Source organism: Myotis lucifugus, unplaced genomic scaffold (assembly GCF_000147115.1).
Source record: "Myotis lucifugus unplaced genomic scaffold, Myoluc2.0 scaffold_60, whole genome shotgun sequence".
In the NCBI taxonomy this organism is placed as follows: Eukaryota; Metazoa; Chordata; class Mammalia; order Chiroptera; family Vespertilionidae; genus Myotis; species Myotis lucifugus.
The window spans coordinates 2,352,801-2,373,989 of record NW_005871108.1 but is presented as its reverse complement, the minus strand read 5'-3'; the positions used below and the strand labels follow the sequence as shown (position 1 = coordinate 2,373,989).

Sequence of the window (21,189 nt, the reverse complement as noted above, 5' to 3'; positions counted from 1 at the left end):
TATTAAAGGGTCACGGCATTAGGAAGGTTGAGAACCACTGGTCTAAGGAGATGATGCCTGCTACTGCAGCAGCCATCTCACACTGATAAGATGACAAGTCTGATGACACAAAGCCAACACACTGAGGATGCAGAGTGAACAAAGAGAAGGAACCTGGGCTTTTAATGGCATTGTTGAGCACACCCCCAAACCTGGAACTTTCTAGTTTAGCTTTCTTGTTATCTGAGATAATGAAATGGTGTTATTGTTTAAAGAATTGTTAGTAACTAACCTCCTAAGGGATTAATCCTAAAGAGTGGAAAATAAATTGGCTACATGGTGATATATCTGGGTAGTTAAGACTGGAAATCATCTTAACTCCAGCAGACTGCTATCCCCGCCCCCCCCCAAAAAAAACAACAACCAAAAAACCCACAATATTTCCAGCCCCCTGTGTTTTTCCAGAGCCTTGCTACCCCCACCCGCCATCAAGAGGTAAAGTCAATGTCCTCTCCCCTTGAACCTGGGCAAGCCTTTAGGACTGTCTCAATTGAGTATGGCAGAAGCAACGTTGTGTGGCTTCCAACGCTGGGACATAAAGGCAATAGGGCATCCACACAGCTTGGTCTTTGGGGATGGCCACCTGGGAACCCAGGCACCATGCTGTGAGGAAGCTCAGGTCGCATGGAGAGGCCCACATGGAGGGCAACGGAGCATTCCAGGCCTCAAACCTGGCTGAGCTCCCACCTTGCCAGCCCTCAGGGACCTGCCCTGTAGGTATCGGAGCAGCCATGAGCCTTTGCTGTCGAGCGCTGCCCAAACTGGAGGCTCATGAGCTAAATAAGACACAATGTTGTTTCAAGCCACTGTGGTTGGGGCTGCAGCAGTAGAACCAGACACTAACTTTAGGGAAACGGTTCATAACAACGGTCAGACCAGCAGCTATTACTCCTCAGATGTCTCCTCTGTGCCAGGATTTACACACATTACCTCCTTAAAGCTTTAAAAGAAAAACCTACTAGTGTATATAGCATCTTATCATCCCCATTTTGCAGTCAAGAAACCAAGGAACAGAGAGGCCAAACACTCTATTCAAGTGGCAGATGCAGGGTAGTTAAAGCTGTACTTCACAAGGCCGGCGCTCAGGCACCTCCTGCAAAAGGCCTGGGAGTACACAGCGAACGTGGTGCGACTTCCGTCATTATCGCTCTTACTTGATAATTTGGGAGGAAAGTATTTCTATAAAAAGGCATGTTATTGATTGGAAAACAATATATGGATTATTAGAATGAACCATACTTTGATTTTGCGCCACCTGTGGCCACTCACAGCCCTCCACCCCCTGCTGCCCTCTGCCTGGCCTGTGGGGGCCATTCACCATGTGACAATCACTGTGTGGCATTTATCTGGTGCTGCAGGTGTGGCCGGTGGTCTCCCCGGCAACCACTCCCTTTTCCCCCTGCTGACAGAGCCCCATTTGGATCGCCTCCTCATGGTGGCCCTTCCCTCCGGGAGGTCTGAGCCCTCACGGTGGTCCTACGCCCCTGCCGTTGGTTCAGACATGGGCCAGCCGGATGCCAGAGGGAGTCTGCTGCACAGACTTCTGGGAAGTGTGTGTCCTTTTTAAAAGGGACACGAGGCTAGAGTGTTCCTTCACTACTGTGGCGGGTGAAGGTGTGAGGAGATGAAGCTGGAGCTGTGGCAGCCATGCTGTGGCTGAGAGGAGCAGCCAGACACTGGGATGGGGATTGAGGACGATGTCAAGCTGCTCAGCTAACCATCCTGGAGTCACCCTATCATCATAACATTGAAAAGTCTCACAGACGTTTAAATTCCAAACCCAAGGGTTTGTTCTGATGTTCCCTGAGCGTGACAGCCAAGCTCTGTCCCACACCAAGTCTACTGAATCATAGTAGTATTGGCCTATCTGCGATGCTGCTCTCAAAAGAAGTCACAGTTAGTATTGCACGTCGCACTGTCATTGTTGCAGGTATCTCAAACATTGTTTATGCTCATGATGACTCTGAGATTATGGTAACTACTGGGCCTGCTGTTAGACTCTCTTTAATTGTTCATGAAAAGCACATATATTACTACAGCATGAAGCATATTCTCATAGTTTGTGTGGTGGCCATCAGAATGCACTCGCAGGCCTCTGCCTGCAGGAGAGTGACCGATGGAGAGCCCCGGCGGCGGCGGAAGTCCACCCTGTGCTTGCCAGGCCTCACTCAGGTTCCAGGCAACCCCTGAGGACTGTAGGGTCCCAAAGGCTGGCCCCTCCTGGGAGACAGGGGCCTCCCCTCAACCTTGTGGAACTTCCCTTAGGCTGCGGCAGGCTGGGAGCCCCCCCACAACCTTCCTCCCTCACTGGGGTCTGACAGCTCTCTGAGCCTCCCCCCACTTCCCCTCCCTTTTCACAGGCAGAACTCCGGCATGTTGAATCTTGTCTTGGCACCTGTTTCTCAGAGGACCCAGACTAGCAGTCTGATAACTGTTTTCAATATAGTTGCTTTCTTTGATAATCAAATATCCTCTGTTGATGCTTTTGGAAACACTACCCTGTGCCGGGGTCCAGACATTGCACCAGATGCTGGAGGCCCAAGACATGAGAGCAGTCCAGAACCCCTGCCCTCTTATTTCAGCTGCTGTTAGCTGGGTCCTCTGTTATTTGATGCCCAAAGCATCCCGACTCTTAGGAGACATCAGTGAAAAAGTGTGACAAGGTCCGGTTCATAAAACAGAAGATACAATGTGGTTCTTCCTGTCCTGCAGTTTAGAAAGAGACCCCAAAGCTGAGAACAGCCCAGGTGGCCCAGACTCATGGCCCTGAATGAAGTGTCAACCAGGTCTGCAGACAAAGAGGGGCTGACAGACAGGCCTGGGCCCTGACAGCCCAGCACCTGCCTCCCAGCCACACCAGGGAGGCTGGAGGAGCAAGGTGGTCCCCACCGTCTGGGTCTTGCCAACCCAGAGGGCCTGTGAGGTGGCAGGGGAGAATGCTCCGATGGAAATAAAGTTTGGATGTGTGCACTTTAACTCTAGACTGGACTTTTAAATTCCAAATCCAGGGGTTTGTTCTTACGTTCCCTGAGAGTGACAGCTAAGCTCTGTCCCACACCGAGTCTACTAAATCAGACTCCGTGGGGGTGCGGTGCTTTACTAAGCTCTCCAGAAAATTCCCATTCACTCTCAAGTCTGAGCTGAACAGTCTCATGACTCAAGGTTTTGTTCAGGGACCAGCAGCAATGGCAAACTCATTAATTCCGTTTTACCGATGAGGAAATGGACTGAGAGGGGTTGAGCGCCTGCTCAGGGTCATAGAGCTCGTAAGTGGCAGATACAGGGTTAGAACCCAGGCTAGTCTGACCAGAAGCACCCACTCCCCACACCTTACACCCGAGACAGTGTGCCTCAGCTACTCAGGAGGGAGAGCAAGTGGGCGCACGCACGCGCAAACACACACACACACACACACACACACACACACCCCCAAGATCCCTCCTCTTAATTACAGCGGTAAAGGCCGTGGGCTGGGAAAAGGAATCAACTTAATACGCAAGTGCTCGTTCCCAATTAGCACAAACTACCATCTGTCGGAGAGGATAATGCCTGCTGGAGCTGGATCCGCAGGTGGTTGCAGTGTTCATCTGCCTAAGCCCTTGTGCTCAGCTTCGCGCCCTCCTCCCTCTGCCTCTCAGGCAGGGAGGCAGCCTTCCCGCAGACCCCGCCGGGGAGAGGGTCAGGAGCCTGGGCAGATCCCGGCTCAGTCTTCGCTCGCTGAGCATTTGTGAAAAGCTGGAATAAGTAGGTCTAGGCTCCTCACCTTCATAGTGGGGCTGGTCGGACCTCCTTCCCAAGGACCATGAGACCTGGGCAGTGCAAGAACGCACTTCCCGTACCCCGCCTCTGTTTTCCTTTACGTCAGGAAGAGAGGCAGGGATCTGAGCTCCAGCAAGGCCCTGGGTCCCCTGCCCTGGTGCCCTGAGGACCACGTGTTCCCCTGCCAAACACTTATTGAGCACCTACGGTGTACTGGCATTCCTAGCTGCGGGGTCCACACGCTGCAGAGAGGAGGAGACGGAGTTGGCCTTCAGGGGAGGCAGGCGGTGCATCTAAGGCTGAATCACCAGGCAGGGTTCTGCCCCAAGGTGCACCCTGAAGGATCCCTGCCCTGCTGCCTGGGACACCCCTCCCCCCAGTCCCTGGCACTGGGCACTCACAGGCTTCATGATCCAGGTGATTCCTGGGTTTTTACGAAACTCCTCCACAAACAGGTGGTACTCGCACGGCATCTCAAAGGTTTTGGGGAAGAAGTCGCACTTGGCTGCCTCCAGCTTTCCTGCTTCGCGCTCCAGCTGTTTCCGGAACCGCTTCAGGTTCTTCACCATGTAGTTCTTGCGGGTCAGCTGAGCAGGGGGATGGATGGGCAGGCCCTTAGCCCACCACCTCCAACCCCGCCCATCCCAACTGCCCCCACCCCTCCATTGTCTGGCCCACAAAGTAACAGTAACTTTGACTGACGAAGCGTAACCTTAGCCTGAGCTTCTGTCAGTCTCCCCACTTTACAGGCGAGGAAGCGGAGGTTCAGAAAGGTTTAGTCAGTTGCCCAGAGCTATGCAGCTAACAGGCAGCACAGCTAGGCTTTGATCCAGGTCTGTCTAACTCCGAAGTTCCTGCTTCTAACCGCTAAGCTGTACAAACCTTTTAAATTTTCCCACCGCTGGCTTCTCCATCTTTGTGGTCTGGTCCCTCCTGGACCTCCCTCCTGTCTCTAGACTCCAAACTGTTCAACGTGTCTCTACCCTGAGATCACCATACACGCGCAAGCATCCTGCTCCTTTGGTCCTTGCACCCCAATCCAACCTGACCCTCACATCTCTACTGCTGAAACGTCACCCAGCCCGTGACCTCCAACCCCACCCCAAGACGGCCTGCTCCTCAGGTCTTAGATCCTTACTCCCTCTCACTAGTTAGCTCGTCGTATATCGAGTGCACATATTGCCCACCTGGCATGCACCCCGAAGTCCCTGACACCTTTCACTATGGTCCTTGTAACCCCAAACTAGCTCTTGCTCATGGCTACAACCAGCGACAGGCCTTGACTGACTCAGTCCCCTCAGCCGACCCAGCTCACCTCGTAGTGGTTTCGGAAGTGACTGATCCGCACGTGTTCATCCATATAGGTGTGGTCGAAGTTCTCCCGGAGCCAGCTGACGTCACACCAGTAGAAATCCCACTCCCCTTCGCTGGGAGTGGGGTGGGACAAAGGTCATGACCTGAGGACCTCAGCACTTCTGGGAGTCTGGGGCCCAGGAAGCTACAGCTAAGGGGTCAGCAGCAGTGTGTCTATTAGGAGTCTCAAGGAGGTGGCTGCGGGCCGCTGCTGACCACACCCTGCTTTGTTAGTTACGCTAGAATGACAACCAGAGAAACATTCCTACCCAAATCCAGGCTGGTGGTTTCCAGTGAGCCCAGATATTACTTCCTGGCACATATTGGCCAGACTGCTATTCTATAATTATCCCCACTATAATTATCCATGTCAGACAGGCACACCCTCCAGGTCACAGCCCCCACCACTCCCTATGGCCTATGACAACCGGCCAACCTCACCCGATCATGTTACCTGCCTGGGTCTTGGTAGCATCCTGGGGGAGCCACCCCCATGCTCACATTACCAAGCAGTGGAATTGGGTAACATTTGCAACCCTTTGAGTTCAAAAGGCCCTCTTCTTACTCAATCCTCAGAGCAGCAGCTCTGGAAGAGACTAGGATCACACCTGGAGCCCTAGGACAAGGTGGGGCTTGCTCACCCAGGACATAGCATCAGGATTCACACTCAGGCCTGCCTGACTCCAAATTCCGACCTTATTCTTCACCACCATGACAGGGAGAGGGACAGAAACCAGACTAATCTATGAAATCTGATACCAGAGCTGGGGTGGAGGTGCTTGAAAAAGATGTGAAATAAAATAATACCTCCATGATTACTTCTAAATATTTAAGTAAAAAATTAGATATGACTAAAGTCCCATGTATCATCTTTCCTGCCTCAAAGGAAGCTACTAGCCTGAATATGGTGTATATCATTTCTATGAATGTTTTTAAAGCTTTACTAGGTACATATGTGTGTATTCATCTACAGCACATGACATTGTTTGGCATGTTTTTAAACTTTCTAATAGCTAATACTTATTGCTTACCATGTGCTTGACACTGTTCTAAACACTTTACAAATATTAACCCTCATAGCAATCCTAAGTGTTAGGTTCTATTATTAAGCCCATTTTACAGATGAGAAAACTGAGGCAGAAAGATATGAAGGAACTCACCCAAGTTCATACAGCCAATAAGTTGCAGAGCTTCTGAGAACAAGCTCTGTGGTTAGAACCACTCCTGACTATTTCCTTTTACAACTTGCTTTTTCATCAACTTTTTGTTTTGGATGAATGAATAAATAATGGATGAATGAATAAATAATGCATTATTCATTCATTCCTCCAACACATATGTGTTGAGGTTATCTTTGTGTTAGAGATGATGTTGGGTGCATCACTGGGTATAAGACATAGGAGGAACCAAAACTACTGGCCAGGTGGTGCATATAATACCACAGTGAATATTAACAATAAACAAAGAAACAAAAAAAAAATAACTCTACAATGAGGAATTGTGAAATATGCCAAGAGCAATCCAGTAGGAGGCCACGAGGCAGGGTAGCTGAGGGACCTATGTTGGGTGGAGGCCACCATGTGGAAGTGATAATTTGACTGAGGTCTTAACAGTAAAGAGGAGGGAAGGGCAGGAAACGAGGCCCTGAGGTTGGAAAGAACAGGTTCAAGAATGTGAAAGGCCAGAGTAGAGGGACAGAGGTCACGGATGATGCTGAAGAGTAGGGCAGGGCCCAATTAAGCAGTGCCTTGTAGGCCATGGCGCAGATTTGGGGTTCTTTTCTAATTCTAAAAGTTCATTCATCTGTACCTCATCTTCATGATCATCACAGTCAAGTTGCTCTGACATCACCCACAGAGACATTAAACTGCTCAACAAGGGCAGCCGGGATTCAGGCTCCTTCTACCTTCCCGTTCTGCCCTCCTTCACATGTTGTCCTCATGCTCATCACCCAAGGGTCACAAGACGTTGTGGCAGTTCTAGGCATCACGTCACCTTTCTTGGTGGGAAGCAAGGGGAGAGACAGCTCTGGCCACATCTATTCCAAATACCTGACAGGCCGATGGTCTGAACTGAGACCTCGTTCTATCTGGAGATACTCGACCTCAGTTTAGGTCCAAAAGGGTGAGGCCTCACATCCATAGAGCCATGTCTGGTGTGATGGCCCTGGCCTCTGGCCCTTCCCGATTTGAGGACCCTGAGGCAATTTAGGATCAGTCATGAAGCAACCTGCTTCATGGACTCCCACACCATTAGCACCAGACAAACCCTCAAGCCACGGAGCAAGGCTGAGGAGGGGCAGTGGACAGCCTGAGCCCACAGAGCAAAACAGGAGAGAGCCCCTTCCTGTACAACACATTCATGTGCCAGTCACCTCACCTTCCTCGAATTCATCCCAAGGCCCGCCCCCATCCTCCGTTACACCAGGCAGTGGGAGTCATGGATTCATCCTTTGGCTTATTTGTTCCTTCATTCACTGTGAGGCTGCTAAAATAGGGCAGAGATGAGCCTGAGACTCTGCAGACAGAGTACAAATCCTAGCACAAGCCCATACAAGCAGAGTGACCTCAAACATGACATTTTTTACTCTTTTGTGTCCAGTTTTCTCATCAGTAACATGGGGATAATAATAGCACCTACCTGGAAGGTTTGCTGGATAATTCAAAGAGGTTGTGCATGTAAAGCGCTGAACTATTGTTATGCAACAGATATTTATGGAGCACCGTGACAGGATAGCTGGTTGTCCTCCCCTTTTTCTATAGTAGTAGAATCCCAACATTTAACATTCTACATTTTCCAGATTCCCTTGCAGCTAGGTGTGGCCACATGGCTAAGGTTCAGCCAGTGAAATGGGACTTCTGGGTTGTGTCCTTTAAGGGCAGGGCATGTCTTTTCTTGGCTCCTTCTGACCTACGGCTCTTGGAATGTGGATGTAAGGCTGGAGCTCCACCTGAGACCGTGGAGGAAAAGGGCCTCACTCAAGGGATGGCGGAGTGGAAAGCCAGAAGCATATGGACCCCACATTTCCACACCATCTCTGAACATCCTACCTCTGGACTTCAGTGGGAGAGGTAAGTAAACTTCCAGTGTGTCAAAGCCTCTTTTACTTTGGATCTCTGCTACATGCATCCAAACCCTAACCCTAGAAACTAATATTAGCACCTACTATGTGCCAGGCATTGTAAGCGTATTCATCTCAGTATCCTCAGGGCTCAGGATAGAAGAAAAAAATGTAGGCTTAAGTCACTTGTGAAGTAATTTGTTCAAGGTCACAGAAGTAGTAAGTGGCCAGGGGAGAGTAGCCCTTGAGCGGGACCTGTCATCACTAGATTCCCGTCAGCAGGTCTGTGATGGCTGCGCTCCTTGTTTTACAGAGAGCCACAGGACACTGCTGGAACATGGCAGATTTAAGGGCAGGGCATGTCTTGTCTTGCCGATTTACGGCTCTTGGAATGTGGATGTAAGGCTGGAGCCCCATGACATGGAGCTGTGGCATAACCGAGCTGGGTTTGAAGCCCACTTATGTACTCTGTGACCTTAAGCAACTGGCTTAATCAGATGTTTCTGGATGCTTATAAGGCTTAAATAAGACAAAGATAGCACCAATAATGTGCCTGACCCATGTGGGTGCTAAATAAATGTTGGCCCCTGTCACAGACGAACTGGGATGAGTCCCAATAGCCACCCAGAGGAACTGGGAGAAAAACAAAGGGCGACAAGGACCCGTGAGACAAGGGAAGGAGGGATGAGGTGGGGGTGGGGGATCTTACTCCTTTACTTCCACCCATCCTGGCCTGTGGCGAAGGACATCCATAAGAGTATTCATAAGAGTGGTCTTGAACCGGATTGATGCTCTCTGCTCTCTGAAAGACAAGGCAACAGGACCCTTGCTGAGGATCAACTATTTCTCTAGGATGGTCCAGGAATAGGAAAAAAAGGGGAAGGAAGGAAGGCCAAGGTGCATACCTGGAAATGCCAAAAAGTGGGATGACTGGATTTCAGAATTTAGCATATAACATGCAACACTTAAAATAATCAAATTGAACATTATAGCATCTTTGAATCATTGAAAAATAATAGCAACCATTTTATTCAGTGCCTACACTGTGCCGTGCGTAACCCTTATAACTAATGATAAGTATTTGCAAATCCCCTGTTCTGGCGCTCATCCTGAAAGATGGAGCAGATGTGCTTTTCCCTATTCCTTCTATAAGTTCAACTAAAACCCCAGGGCACTAGATTAAAACAAACAAACAGAAGAAGGCTGTGTAAGATGAATAGAAGAAGGTAGACCAGCTAGGGACTTTAGGACCCACAGGACAGCAGGGTGGTGAATTTTCTGCGTGGTTTATTTTTGTTTTGCTTTATTTTGTCTCCTTAGATCCCAGAGGTAAAAAACAAAATGTTTAAATTGACAAATACCAAGTGTTCGTAAGAATGTGGAGAAATGGTAATTACCCTACAGTGCTGATGGGAGTGTAAATTGGATGAACCTTTGGAGAGCAATTTGGCATATTAAAGCCATCAAATACCATTTCATACACATTAGACTGGCAAAAATCTCCAAGTCCAAGTTCTGGCAACAATGCACTAAAATGGAAATTCCTCCCCTGCTGGTCGAAGGCACTTTGGAGAACCACGAGGCAGTATTTAGTATTTACCCTGCACCCAGCATTCCATCTTAGCTCTATACCCTAGATAGACACCCGACATATGTTCTAAGCAATATATGTACAAGGGTGTTCCTTAGTAATTGTTAGTATTTTGTATGGCACTAACCTGCAGCATATACTGTTGGTGGTCCGCCCTTATCCCTTGGACACTCACATTCCTGCGCATGCCAATCAGAGGGCTTTCCACTTCCAGCACCTGTAGCTCTTTGCTGCAGGGCTTTTCCTGGCTCTCCAGAGTCTGCTCTGCTAGTTCTTGGAGCAGAACTGAAGTACCAAGGAGTTAACTGCCCTCCCCCAATAGCATATAACCAATGATGGCTGGAGTTGATGGAGAAGTCCTCCAGCTCGCTCATCATTTAGTTGGGTGACGTCTGCAGCGTGTTCTATGCTATCTCCTAGGAGTCCCAATGGGATTGAGCCCTACTTACCCACAGCAATAACCTGTCAATAATGTACCTTTTACTGGTTTCCTTCCTTTAGCTGACTCACTTCCCTGCCAGTGCTTACTGAAATCACCTTCCAGATAAACGACTTGTCCTCGAATCCTTGGCTCAGGGTTGTGTCTGGAGGAAACCAATACTAAGACACAACCTATATGCCTTTTAACAGGAAGTAGATAAATAACTTGTGGTAAACAATGGGACATATGGAGTAGTTAAATGTATCAGACCTACATGCACAAATATGATAAATACTGAAAATATGATTTTGGGGTTACAAAAGCAGGATGTGTGATATTCACAGTATAATGCCACTATGTAACTTGTATTCTTAGCCACTCATGCAGCTAGGGGTGTCCATGTCACACAGTTCTGGTCAATAAATTAAATATATAAGGCTGGTAAGGAGGGTGGGTTCCTAGGAAGCTTTGTGGGTTTTTGTTTTTTTTTTAAATGTTTTGATGTGTGTGTGAGAGAGAGAGAAAGAGAAGAGGGAGGGAGGAGGGAGGTATTGTGTCTTCCCTCCCCACTTCTTCCCATCTTGATCATGACATGAAGGCTGGAGCTGTAGCAGCCACTTGGTGTCCATAAGGAAAAGATCAAGACAATCACAGAGACACTAGCTCTGACATTGTTGAACTACTGCACCAGCCCTCCAGATTTTATGTTATGTGAAAAAAAATACAATATTTTAAAGCTGCTATTAGTTGAGTTTCCTGTTACTTGTAGCTAAACACATTTCTAATTGATATTTGCCCTAATAAAATATGTGGGTGGATCCTGTTAACTGAAGTGCTCTTTGTTTTGTGGGGGTAGGAGTGGGTGTATAAATTTAGGGCCAGGATCTAGAACAGAGCTGAATCGCTCTGCATAAGAAAGTGAGAGATTTGAAATTGATGGGATAGAGTTAGTATGGAGAGAAAGAAGCAAAGATGGCTGCTGCATGAGAGAAGACGACACGATGGTGGTATAGCCAGGAGGGACTTGAGAGAGAACAAAAATATATAATGAAATAAATAATAGAAATATCTAAAATATTTGCCATGGTGTGTACAAAGTAACTCCCCACACAAATCTTCAGCAAAGTCTACATTGCTCACTCCTGCTTTGTGCAAATGGATTCTATTTAGGAAGTCTAAAGAGGTGCTGAGTTCTGCACCAGGTTACTGATGCAGAGTGGAGCAGAAGATCAGGGTGGAGTTGACATTTGAGTTATCAAGTCAACTTCTCATGGTTGTTAGAGGAGGAGGGAAGGCGTAGTTACATATAACATGGGACCTAGAGTCCAACAAACTCTGCTACTAACTAATCCTATGGTCTTGAGCAAGTTACATAACCTCTCTAAGCTTCAGTTTCCCCATCTATAAAGTGGTCATAATAATAGTATTTACTTCAAAGATTGTGGTAAGGATTCAATGAGATAATTCAGGTAAAGTGACTAGCCCAGGGCCTACCACATGGTAAATGCTCAATAATTGTTTATGTTTATTATTATTATTATTATTATTATTATTATCATCATTATGATTATTGAAGTTAAGAAGGAGGAGGGGGAAGGAAGGAAGGAAATTATTTCTGTGTTTATTAAATTGGGTTGGACCACTCACCGTTCTTTTCCCTTTGACAATCCGTAGCCCTTGTAGTTTTGATTCTGCAATGAGAAAGGAAAAGTGATACAACTAGTTTTGCATGTCCACCTTGCCTTCCCAGTTCCACTTACTGCAAATATTTACACCCTCAAACCACCAGATTCAACACTGTCCAGATCCTGAGACAGTAAGGTCATCCTGGCCGAGTTCTCATTGATCACCATGTGGCCAGCAACTTGGTCCTTGGAATGAATCCCCAAGCACCCAAGGCCCACCTCACTGTAGACTTTCTCCACAGGCGTGACCAGTAGAGTGAATACCTAGTTTTCAATGGTCCAAAGGTCCATCCTGAACCCAAGGTTTGAGGGCTGAGCTCAGCCATCTCTGTGAGAAGACCTTCTACCTCTCCAACCTTGAATGTTTGATTAGATCCATGATTCAGGAGGGGGCTGGGTCAAAGACTCAGAGAAAAGTTAATTTCTTCCACCCAAAATAGACCTTTCAAATTCTCAAAGGGTGGTGGGTATTATTCTGCTTCTACCATACAGCTTGGCCCGCAGCCCTGGTATGACTGATGGCAGATATGAGAAAAGAAATCAGAACTGGTCTTGTGCAGGATCCCCTCTGCAGCTTGGACAGACTTGTCATCTGCATTAGTTTTCTATTACTACATGACAAATAACCACAAACTTAATGGCTTAAAGCAGTGCAAATTTATATCTCACAGTTTATATGGGCCAAGAGTCTGGGCATGGCTTAGCTGGATCCTCTGCTCAGGTATCACAAAGCCACAACAAACATGATGGCCTGGGTTATGGTTCTCATCCAGGACTTGAGGTCCTCTTCCAAACCGTTTGGCAGAATTCAGTTACTTGGGGTTGTGGGACTGAGGTCCCTGTTTACTTGCTAGCCATTGGCTGGGAACTGCTCTCAGCTCCGGACCTAGAGAGTGCTGGTCCCCAGAGGCAGTTCACAACAGGAATGCTTGCTTTCTTCCAGGCCAATAGGAGCATGTCCTCTGATTTCCAACCCTTGTCCCTTCAAGTTAGTCACAATGGAGTCTCCTATAACCTATTGTAACTATGATAGTAACTATCCCCTCAAATTGACAGGCTCTACCCACACTTAAGGGGAGGGAATTACACAAGGTGTGTACGCTGGGGGTAGGAATCTTGGGGGGGGGACATCTAGAATTCTGCCTACCACACCATTCCACCCCTCAAAGAGCTGTTGGAGGAGGGTAATGGGAGGCTGCTCTACAAAACTGGCAGAAATAAGCTTATCCACAGAAGTAAGTAAAATCTTATCCCATTCATCCATTCAAGCCCCTCCAACTACCCAGAACTAGTCAAGTGTCCTCGTCTTTTTTGATTACATTTTTTATACTCTCTCATGTTTTCAATTCCATTTTCCATATGTTTACCTAGCTGCTCCAGTCTTTGAAAAACTTTCGTTTCCTCACTGAATTGCATTGGCACTTCTGTCAAAATTCAATTGGCTAGAGATGTGGGTCAATCTCTAGTCTCTATTTTGTTCTGTTTATTGATTTGTCTATCTGAATGTCACTACCACACTGTCTTAATTACTGTTGCTTTCTAGTAAATCTGAAATCAGGTGGCATGTCCTCCAAACTTTTTTTTTCAAGATTTCTGTAATTTGGGGGTCCATATAAATCAGCTTGCTAATTTCTAAAAAAAATAGTATGTTGGGATTTTTTTTTAATCTTCACCCAAGGATATTTTCTCATTGCTTTTAGAGTAGAAGGGAGGGGGGAAAGAGAGAGAGAGAGAGAGAGAGAGAGAGAGAGAGATGTGAGAGAGACACATCCATTGGTTACCTCCCAAATGTTTTCTGAGGTGAGGAATGAACCTGCAACCCAGGTAGGTGTCCTTGATCGAGAATCAAACCCTCGACTTTCGGGTTCTAACCACTGAGCCAGGGCTAGTAGTTGGGATTTGATTGGAACTGCATTAAATCCAAAGATTGTTTTGGGAAGAAATGACATCATAAAGTATTGAGTCTTCCAATCCATGAATATGGTCAGTCTCTCCATTAATTTAAAGTCTTCATTAATGTCTTTCCACAATGTTTTCTAGCTTTCAGTGTATGTCTTGAACATTTTGAATTTTTCATAGGTATTTGATTTTGTGATGCTATTGTAAGTATGTTACATTCTATGGCAAAGGAAATGAAGGTTGCAGATGGAATGAAGGTTGCTAACCAACTGACTTTAAAATATTGATTATACTGGATTATTTGGGATTACCTGGGGAGGTCCAATGTAATTACTCATTTTTAGTTGTGAAGGGAATTAAGGAAAGGAGTTGCCATTCATGAAAGGTGGAACATGGGATAAGAAGCAGCAGGTTGGGGTAGGAAGTGCTAAATTCTAGAGTAACTCATTTCATTTCTTTAGGTCTCTCTTTTCTCACTTCAAATGGGGGAGATGGCCTATGCACTCCTAGAGATCAGGACTTCACCTTGTGTCCCCATTGGCCAGCACAGTGTTCCACTGGATGGATGGATGGAAGGATGGATGGATGGATGGATGGAAGGATGAGTGGGTTATGAATGGATGAATGGGCAGGCAAGCGGGAGATGGGGCGAACAAATCTCTAAGAGCTTTTCCAAGTCAGGAAATCCGAAATTCGGAGCTTCCCCCGAGTCACAGAAATCGCTGAGCACAGTTCGAGTCCTACAGTTTTGTAAATTTCCCGCCAGCCAGTCTGGTTCGGTGGACTTGCGCAGAGGCTCCGATGGCGCGCGGCATGCCGGGACTTGTGGTCTTTTCTCTGAATTTATAATTTTTGCTCATTCCATCGGAATCCTTCCGCGAGGATCCTACATTTTTAATCCCTCCCTCCCTCTCTTTAGGGACAATGAAAGCACCAGGGTCCTGCTGCACTCCTACCTTCGGTCGTGACATGACGCGATTCCTCAGGGCCCGATTCAAACCGCCACCTCACCGGGCAGGAGCCTTTGCGTCCTGTTGCCAAGGCGACGGAGGGGGTGCCCGGATCCGCCGCTCTGATTGGATGAGCCAAGAGCACTCCTTCTGGAGCGGTCAGCCGATCTGAGAGGCAGGAGGTCATTGCACTCCCCGGTGGCCCAGACCCCTCCACTCCCGCCAAGTTTTTCTCCCAGCCCCACGCCTCCGAAGCCGTAGGACACTCCCGGCCAGAGACTGCCGCGGGCATTCACGGCCCAGAGCCTCTTCCAGCTGAACTCCGCTTGACCTGAGAGTGCTGAGTCTGAAAAGTTGTCAGCTTTTGGAAAATGCAGTGGTTCTGTTTCCTTACTCCGGCCCTCACTAAGTCCCCTGGTCAGTTAGTTGATCAGTTGATAACGCTGCCAGTCACTTCTGCTCTCTCCAGTCACTCTGTAACTCTTGAGCACCGACTCTATGCCAGCACTCACCTCAACGCCTGCAGTAGCCACCTACCTGACCGGTCTGCTAGTGACCTCTATTGCCCTATCCATTCCAGTTTCATTCTCTGCACTGCAGCCAAAGAGCTCTTCAAACACAAATCCGACCTTCGTTCTCCCCTGCATATAACCTGAGGTGGCAACTTATTGATCAATGCACTCTGTACTGGCTCCCTGTCCTTCCCCTCCCTCCCCTCCCCACTACCCGGGGATCTATATACCAATCATAGATGATTAGGAACTATTTTTTAAATTTTTGTTATTTTTGTATAGCAACAAAAATATGTGAGATAGGAATATGTCTAACAAAATGTATGCAAGATATTTCATTAAACAACAAATTCTTATTAAGCATCTACTCTATGTTATCTCCCATTCTTGACTCTGAGGATACAGCAGTGAACAAAATCAACTAGCATCTGCCCTTGTGGAGTTTGTATTCTCATAGAGAAAATTGCAAAGCATTGAAGGACATTAAAGAAGGCCTGAATAAATGGAGGGATATACCATGTACATGGATGGGAAGATTCAATATCAACATAAAAATGTGCATTTTCCCAAATCCAATCAGGAATTTTGAGAGCTCTTGTCAAACCAAAATAACAAAGTGTATGTGTTGAGGCAGAAGACATTTCCCTGCCTATCAGCCCCAGTATAATGCAGGGAGAGGCAAATATCAAGGGAATACAATGGGGATTCTAGAAACAGACACAATGTGTGTGTGTGTGTGTGTGTGTGTGTGTGTGTGTGAACTTGATGTACAATAGAGGTGGTATCATAAATTAGTGGGGAAAGGATGGAGGACTCAGTAAATGGCACCAAGGAACTGGCTTTCCTAGGAATGAAAAATAAATGCCTAATTCAAGTGGATTAAATAATAAATATGGCAAACAAATATTTCAGATTATTAGAAATATGTATATGCACATATATAACATTTTATTATCTCAGGGTGGAGAAGGAGTTCTTAGATAAGCAATAATACAGGGTGTCCCAAAAATGTATATATACTTTGATTGATTATTCATTCCAATGGGTTAAATCTGAAAAGAAAAAACATCAATTGAGCTATCAGCTATTACATGTGTATACATTTTTTGGGACACCCTGTAAAGCACAACTCATAAAAGACAAAATTGATCTATGACTCTCTTGAAATTTAAATTGCCATTTAACAGAAGACATTGTAAATTCAATTAAAAGACAAGCTATAGCCTTGGCCAGTGTGGCTCAGTTGGTTGGGTTTCATCAGGTGCACCAAAAGGTTGCCAGGTTTGATTCTGGGTCAGGGCACATGCCCAGGTTGCAGGTTCCATCCCCCTGATGTTTCCCTCTCTCCCTCTCCCTCTCCCTCTCCCTTTTTCTCTCTCTCTAAAAATTAATTAAAAACCTTTAAAAAATAAAATACAAGCTATAGACTAGGAGAAAATATCTGCAACATATGTAACAGAGGACTAGTACTCAAAGAACTCCTACAGACCATTAAGAAAAATTCCCCCCAACCTGCAAAAGAAAAGAAAAATGGGTAAAAGATATGAATAAAGAAGTTTCAGCAGAATAAAGTTAAATAGCTAATAAGCAAATTGATATATGTAAATATAAACAATTATAATATGTGATTTTATGACCAGCTATATAAAAATAAAAACACATATCAATGCCAAGCGTTTGTGAGCATATTGGGAAATGGGAACCTTTATGTGCTGCTGGTACACTCACACTTTGGAAGGCAATTTGGCAATATTTTGTAAAGTTGAAAATGCACACACATTGATTTCAGTACTTAAGCACCAACTCTATGCTACTGGTTGTTAGCTCTCCAAATACAGCTATACAACCCATGGACTACCTATCATTTTGCCACAAAAATGCAAGTTGACAACTTTTTCTAAAGAAATTCTCACACTTGTGCATAGGTCATATGTATAAAGATGTTCTTTGCAACATTCTTTATCATAGTGGAAAATTAATAGAAGCTAAATGTCCATTACTAGGGTGATGGATGAATAAAATGGGGTATGTTCTAATAACAAAATATTACATAGTGATAAAAGTGAAAGATTCGGGTTATATCAATAAGAAAATATCCTCCAGACCTATTTTTGAGTGAATAAAAGAAGGTTGTAGAATGATAAATATTTTAAAGGTTGCAACTTGTATTCATTATAAACACATATAAAAGCATATTCTATATATTTATGGGTATATAGGTATTAAAAACATTAAAACGTAGACTGATCAACCACACACCAAATGCACAATAGTGGCTGCCTCTGGGAAAGAGGAGAGAGGAAAGGGAACGTCAACTACTTCAAGTTTACTTGCAATGTTTTATTTTATTGAAACAACACGCTTGAAGAAAATAGGTCAAATTATTCTTATCTGGATTTGTTTGTTTTTGTTTTTTCCAAATGAAAAACACACAAGCCATAGTAATGACAGAAAATCAGTACTGCCATAGAGGAAGTTCAGGATGCTTGGGGAACACATAACAGTGGGGTCTAACCGACTCTAACTGGGGTCAGCAAGGCCTGCTGAGGGAAATGGGAGCTGCCTGGTGAAGGGGATGGAAGAGCATTCCAGGCAGAGGGACTGGCCTGTGCAAAATCAGAAGTCACAGGAGCGAAGCTTGTTTGAGGAAGGAAAAGCAGATCAATGGCCAGGAAAGAGTGGAGAAGAGGGGAGAGATGAAGATGCTAAACCTGTGTGTGTTTGTCTCCTTTTCTACAGATGTGGAAACAGAGCCCTAACAAGGGGCATAGATTCCCAGGCCTCCTAACTCCCTGTCAGTTGCTTCATGATTAATATACTGCTGTGCCAGTATCTCCAGCAGGCACCTTAATGGTGTCCTCTCATTTCATCTCATTACAGAACTAGAAGGATTTTTCCCTTCCCATTTTACAGGTGAGGAAACAGGCCCATAGAAATTAAGAACTTTGCTCAAGCTCACAGTGACATAAGCCAGATTCCACAAGGCCCTTGTGTGCTATGAAGCAGGTTGGGACTTTTCCTAGGGGTATTAGTGAGTGTATTAGGTTCTATTGCTGCTGTAATTACCACAGACAACTTGACTTAAAACAATATAAATGTATTCGTTTACAGTGTTGAGGTCAGAAGTCTGAAATGCGCCTCTCTAAACTAAAATCAAGGTGTCAGCAGGGCTGGGTTCCTTCTGAAGGCTTTGGAGAGAATCGGTTTCCTTGCTTTTCCACCTGCATTTCTTGGCTCATGGCCCCCTTCCATCTTCAAAGCCAGCAATCATACCATTCCTCTGCTCCTGTCATCACATACCCTCTGACTCTTATTCCCCTGCCTCCCCCTTTCAGTTATAAGGACCCTGTAACTACATTGGGCCCACCCACATAGTCCGGGGTAATCTTTCCATCCCATGGTCGGCTGATTGATTAGCAACCTCAATTCCGTCTGCAGCCTTAATTCTCCCTTCCCATGTAACACCACACAGTCACAGTTTCTAGGAATTAGAACATGAACATCTTTGGGGATCCATTATTTTTCCTACCATCATGTGCCACTGAAGGGTTCTTAGCAAGAAAATGATAAGATGAGGCCTGCATTTTAGTATCTTTTTGTTATTGGTTTTATAAAACAGTCACTTCATGACTTATTGACAGCAAATTGGGCTTTGCAACAACTTAACACTTTCAACAGATAAACAGTTAATAGTTATTAAATGTGTTCAATCTAATAAGTATACCTGGATGTTTGTTTGTTTTTCCAGATCCTTTAACCCAACAGAGAGTTCTTTTGTACAGGTGACTTGATTATTTTCCCAACAACCAAGTAGGAGTTCAAAAGACTGTTATAATTTCGCCGTTATGGATGAGGAAACAGACCCGGGGGAATTGGGTTGCCTGCCCAGGTTCACAGAGCTGCTAAGGCCAGGGCCATGGTGAGGGACTGGTCTTCAGGCCCATTTAGCAGCAGTTCTTTATGTCATCCATGGGCAGGGCATTCTGGGAACTCAAGTCAGATATCAGCACATCTTAGGTGCAATTTTCCACCTATAATCCGGCATCCGGTAAGTATTGGTTGAATGAATGAATAACCCTGCTTTCACTTCTGTGGCACACGTGGTGATTTTCAAGGTGGGAAAGCCATCATCTCTTGCCCGAGCGGACACAGTAACCTCCTCCCTGGCCTCTCTGCTTTGCTCTCTAATCCACACTCCAGAGAGGAGCCAAAGTGATGGACTTAAGATGTAAACCAGGTGACATGGCTTCCCCAGTTACATCTCCCCATTGGCTTTCCATCATATCGAAAAGAAAACCCTAAACCCTCAATTATGGCCACACATGATCCTGCACACTCCCCCCTTCTCTCCTCTCAGCCTAATTCTTACCACCTCCCTCTGGCTTCCTCCCCTCCAGTTCCACCAGCTCTTTCCAAAGGCCAACCTTTTCCCACCTCAGAGCCTTTGCCCATGCTGTTCTTTTTAAAAACATTTTTTAAATTGATTTCAGAAAGGAAGGGAGAGGGAAAGAGAGAAAGAAACATCAATGATGAGAGAGAATCATTGATTGGCTGCCTCCTACACTCCGCCCCCCCCCCGCCCCCGCCCCCCGCCCCCCCCACCATCACTGGTGATCAAGGCCACAACCTGGCATGTGCCCTGACTGGGAATCTACCATGACCTCCTGGTTCAAAGGTCAATGCTCAACCACTGAGCCATGCTGGCTACCCCCCCACCCCCCATGCTGTTTTTTCCTGCTGGAAATCTCTCCACTCCCCACCACCACCTCTTTCTAATTTTTAAATAGCTGGGTCCTTCTTCTATGTCAGGTCTCAACTTTAATGTCACCTATTTAGAGAGGTTCTTTTTCGCTTTTGTTTCCTTCATAGAAAATTGTGACCATTTGTAAATGCTTTATTTGTCTCCTTGCTTATTTTGCTTGGACACCCTCCTAGACCTGAGGTGTCCAATCTGTAGTTAGCAGACAGATATGGCTGTGAAGCATCTGACATGTGCCTGGTTTGAATTCGGATGTGCTCGAAGTGTAAAATACACACTGAATTTTAAAGACTTCCTACCATAAAAAGATGTAAAATGTGTCATTAATAATTTTAAAATACTGACTACATGTTGAAATAATAATACTTGGGCTATACTGAGTTAAAACATCATTAACAACCTGTTTCTTCTTACATTTTTAATGTGGCTGCTAAAACATTTTAAGTTACACATGTGACTCATGTTCTATTTCTATTGGGCAGCGCTGTTCTAGACTGTTAGCCAATGCAGATAGGAACTGCTTCCCTTTTCTACCTTTGTGTTCCCAGTACCTACCATGTAGTAGGTACTCGGTGAGTATTTGTTGAATAATTTGGTTTTTATGAGAACGCTGGGCTCAGAGAACACCGAGACAGGCAGCCCCAGGTATGCTGTGAATTTGAGGAATAAAGAAACAAAAAAGCAAAGGTTTTCTTTTTCTCCAGTCATCGCATTTCCAACAGGTTCTGTCAGTCCTCTGTCCTTATCTGTACTGACATTCCTGGCATAGTCACCTACTACTATAGATGGGGGAGGACAGCTGGCTCCGCTGCTTCTATTTCAGTCACACAGAAGGTGTCTGGTCTCCATCACTTTATATTCTCCAGCTTTGGTCCTAGTCGCAGAAGGGCTCACCTCAACACACTGAGGCACACAGATAGGGCAGCTGGGACTCCCAGGGGACTTGCCCAGGGTCACCCAGCAGGTCAGAGGGGAATAGGGCCTGGAACCTTGGTCTCCAGAATCACTTTCCAGGACTCTTGCCTCCAACTACATCCTGTTGCCGTCACCTTTACTCCGAGGGACCAGGTGGCTGCAACCCTCCCCTCACCTCCCTTCACCTCTGACTTCTGCGGGGGGGGGGGGGGGGGGGGGGGGGGGAAAAAATTTCCCCGGCCCCG

The 21,189-nt window shown here is 46.0% G+C and overlaps 2 protein-coding genes across 2 annotated transcripts in view; one reads left to right on the top strand and one right to left on the bottom strand.

The window, feature by feature from the left end:
- TTLL9 (tubulin tyrosine ligase like 9) overlaps positions 1-14,779 on the bottom strand; it is a 37,016-nt gene extending 22,237 nt beyond the window's left edge. Inside the window, exons 1-5 of the mRNA XM_023754357.1 lie at positions 14,765-14,779; positions 11,872-11,915; positions 8,922-9,014; positions 5,114-5,225; positions 4,200-4,385 (exon numbers count right to left, since the gene is read on the bottom strand). Coding sequence (XP_023610125.1) covers positions 4,200-4,385; positions 5,114-5,225; positions 8,922-9,014; positions 11,872-11,915; positions 14,765-14,779 — 450 coding nt within the window. The remainder of the gene's footprint in view (positions 1-4,199; positions 4,386-5,113; positions 5,226-8,921; positions 9,015-11,871; positions 11,916-14,764) is intronic.
- Positions 14,780-19,115: 4,336 nt separating this feature from the next.
- Positions 19,116-21,189, top strand: part of DUSP15 (dual specificity phosphatase 15) — an 11,501-nt gene continuing 9,427 nt past the window's right edge. The window contains 2 exon segments of the mRNA XM_023754489.1: positions 19,116-19,189; positions 20,578-20,590. Of these exon segments, the coding sequence (XP_023610257.1) occupies positions 19,116-19,189; positions 20,578-20,590 (87 nt within the window).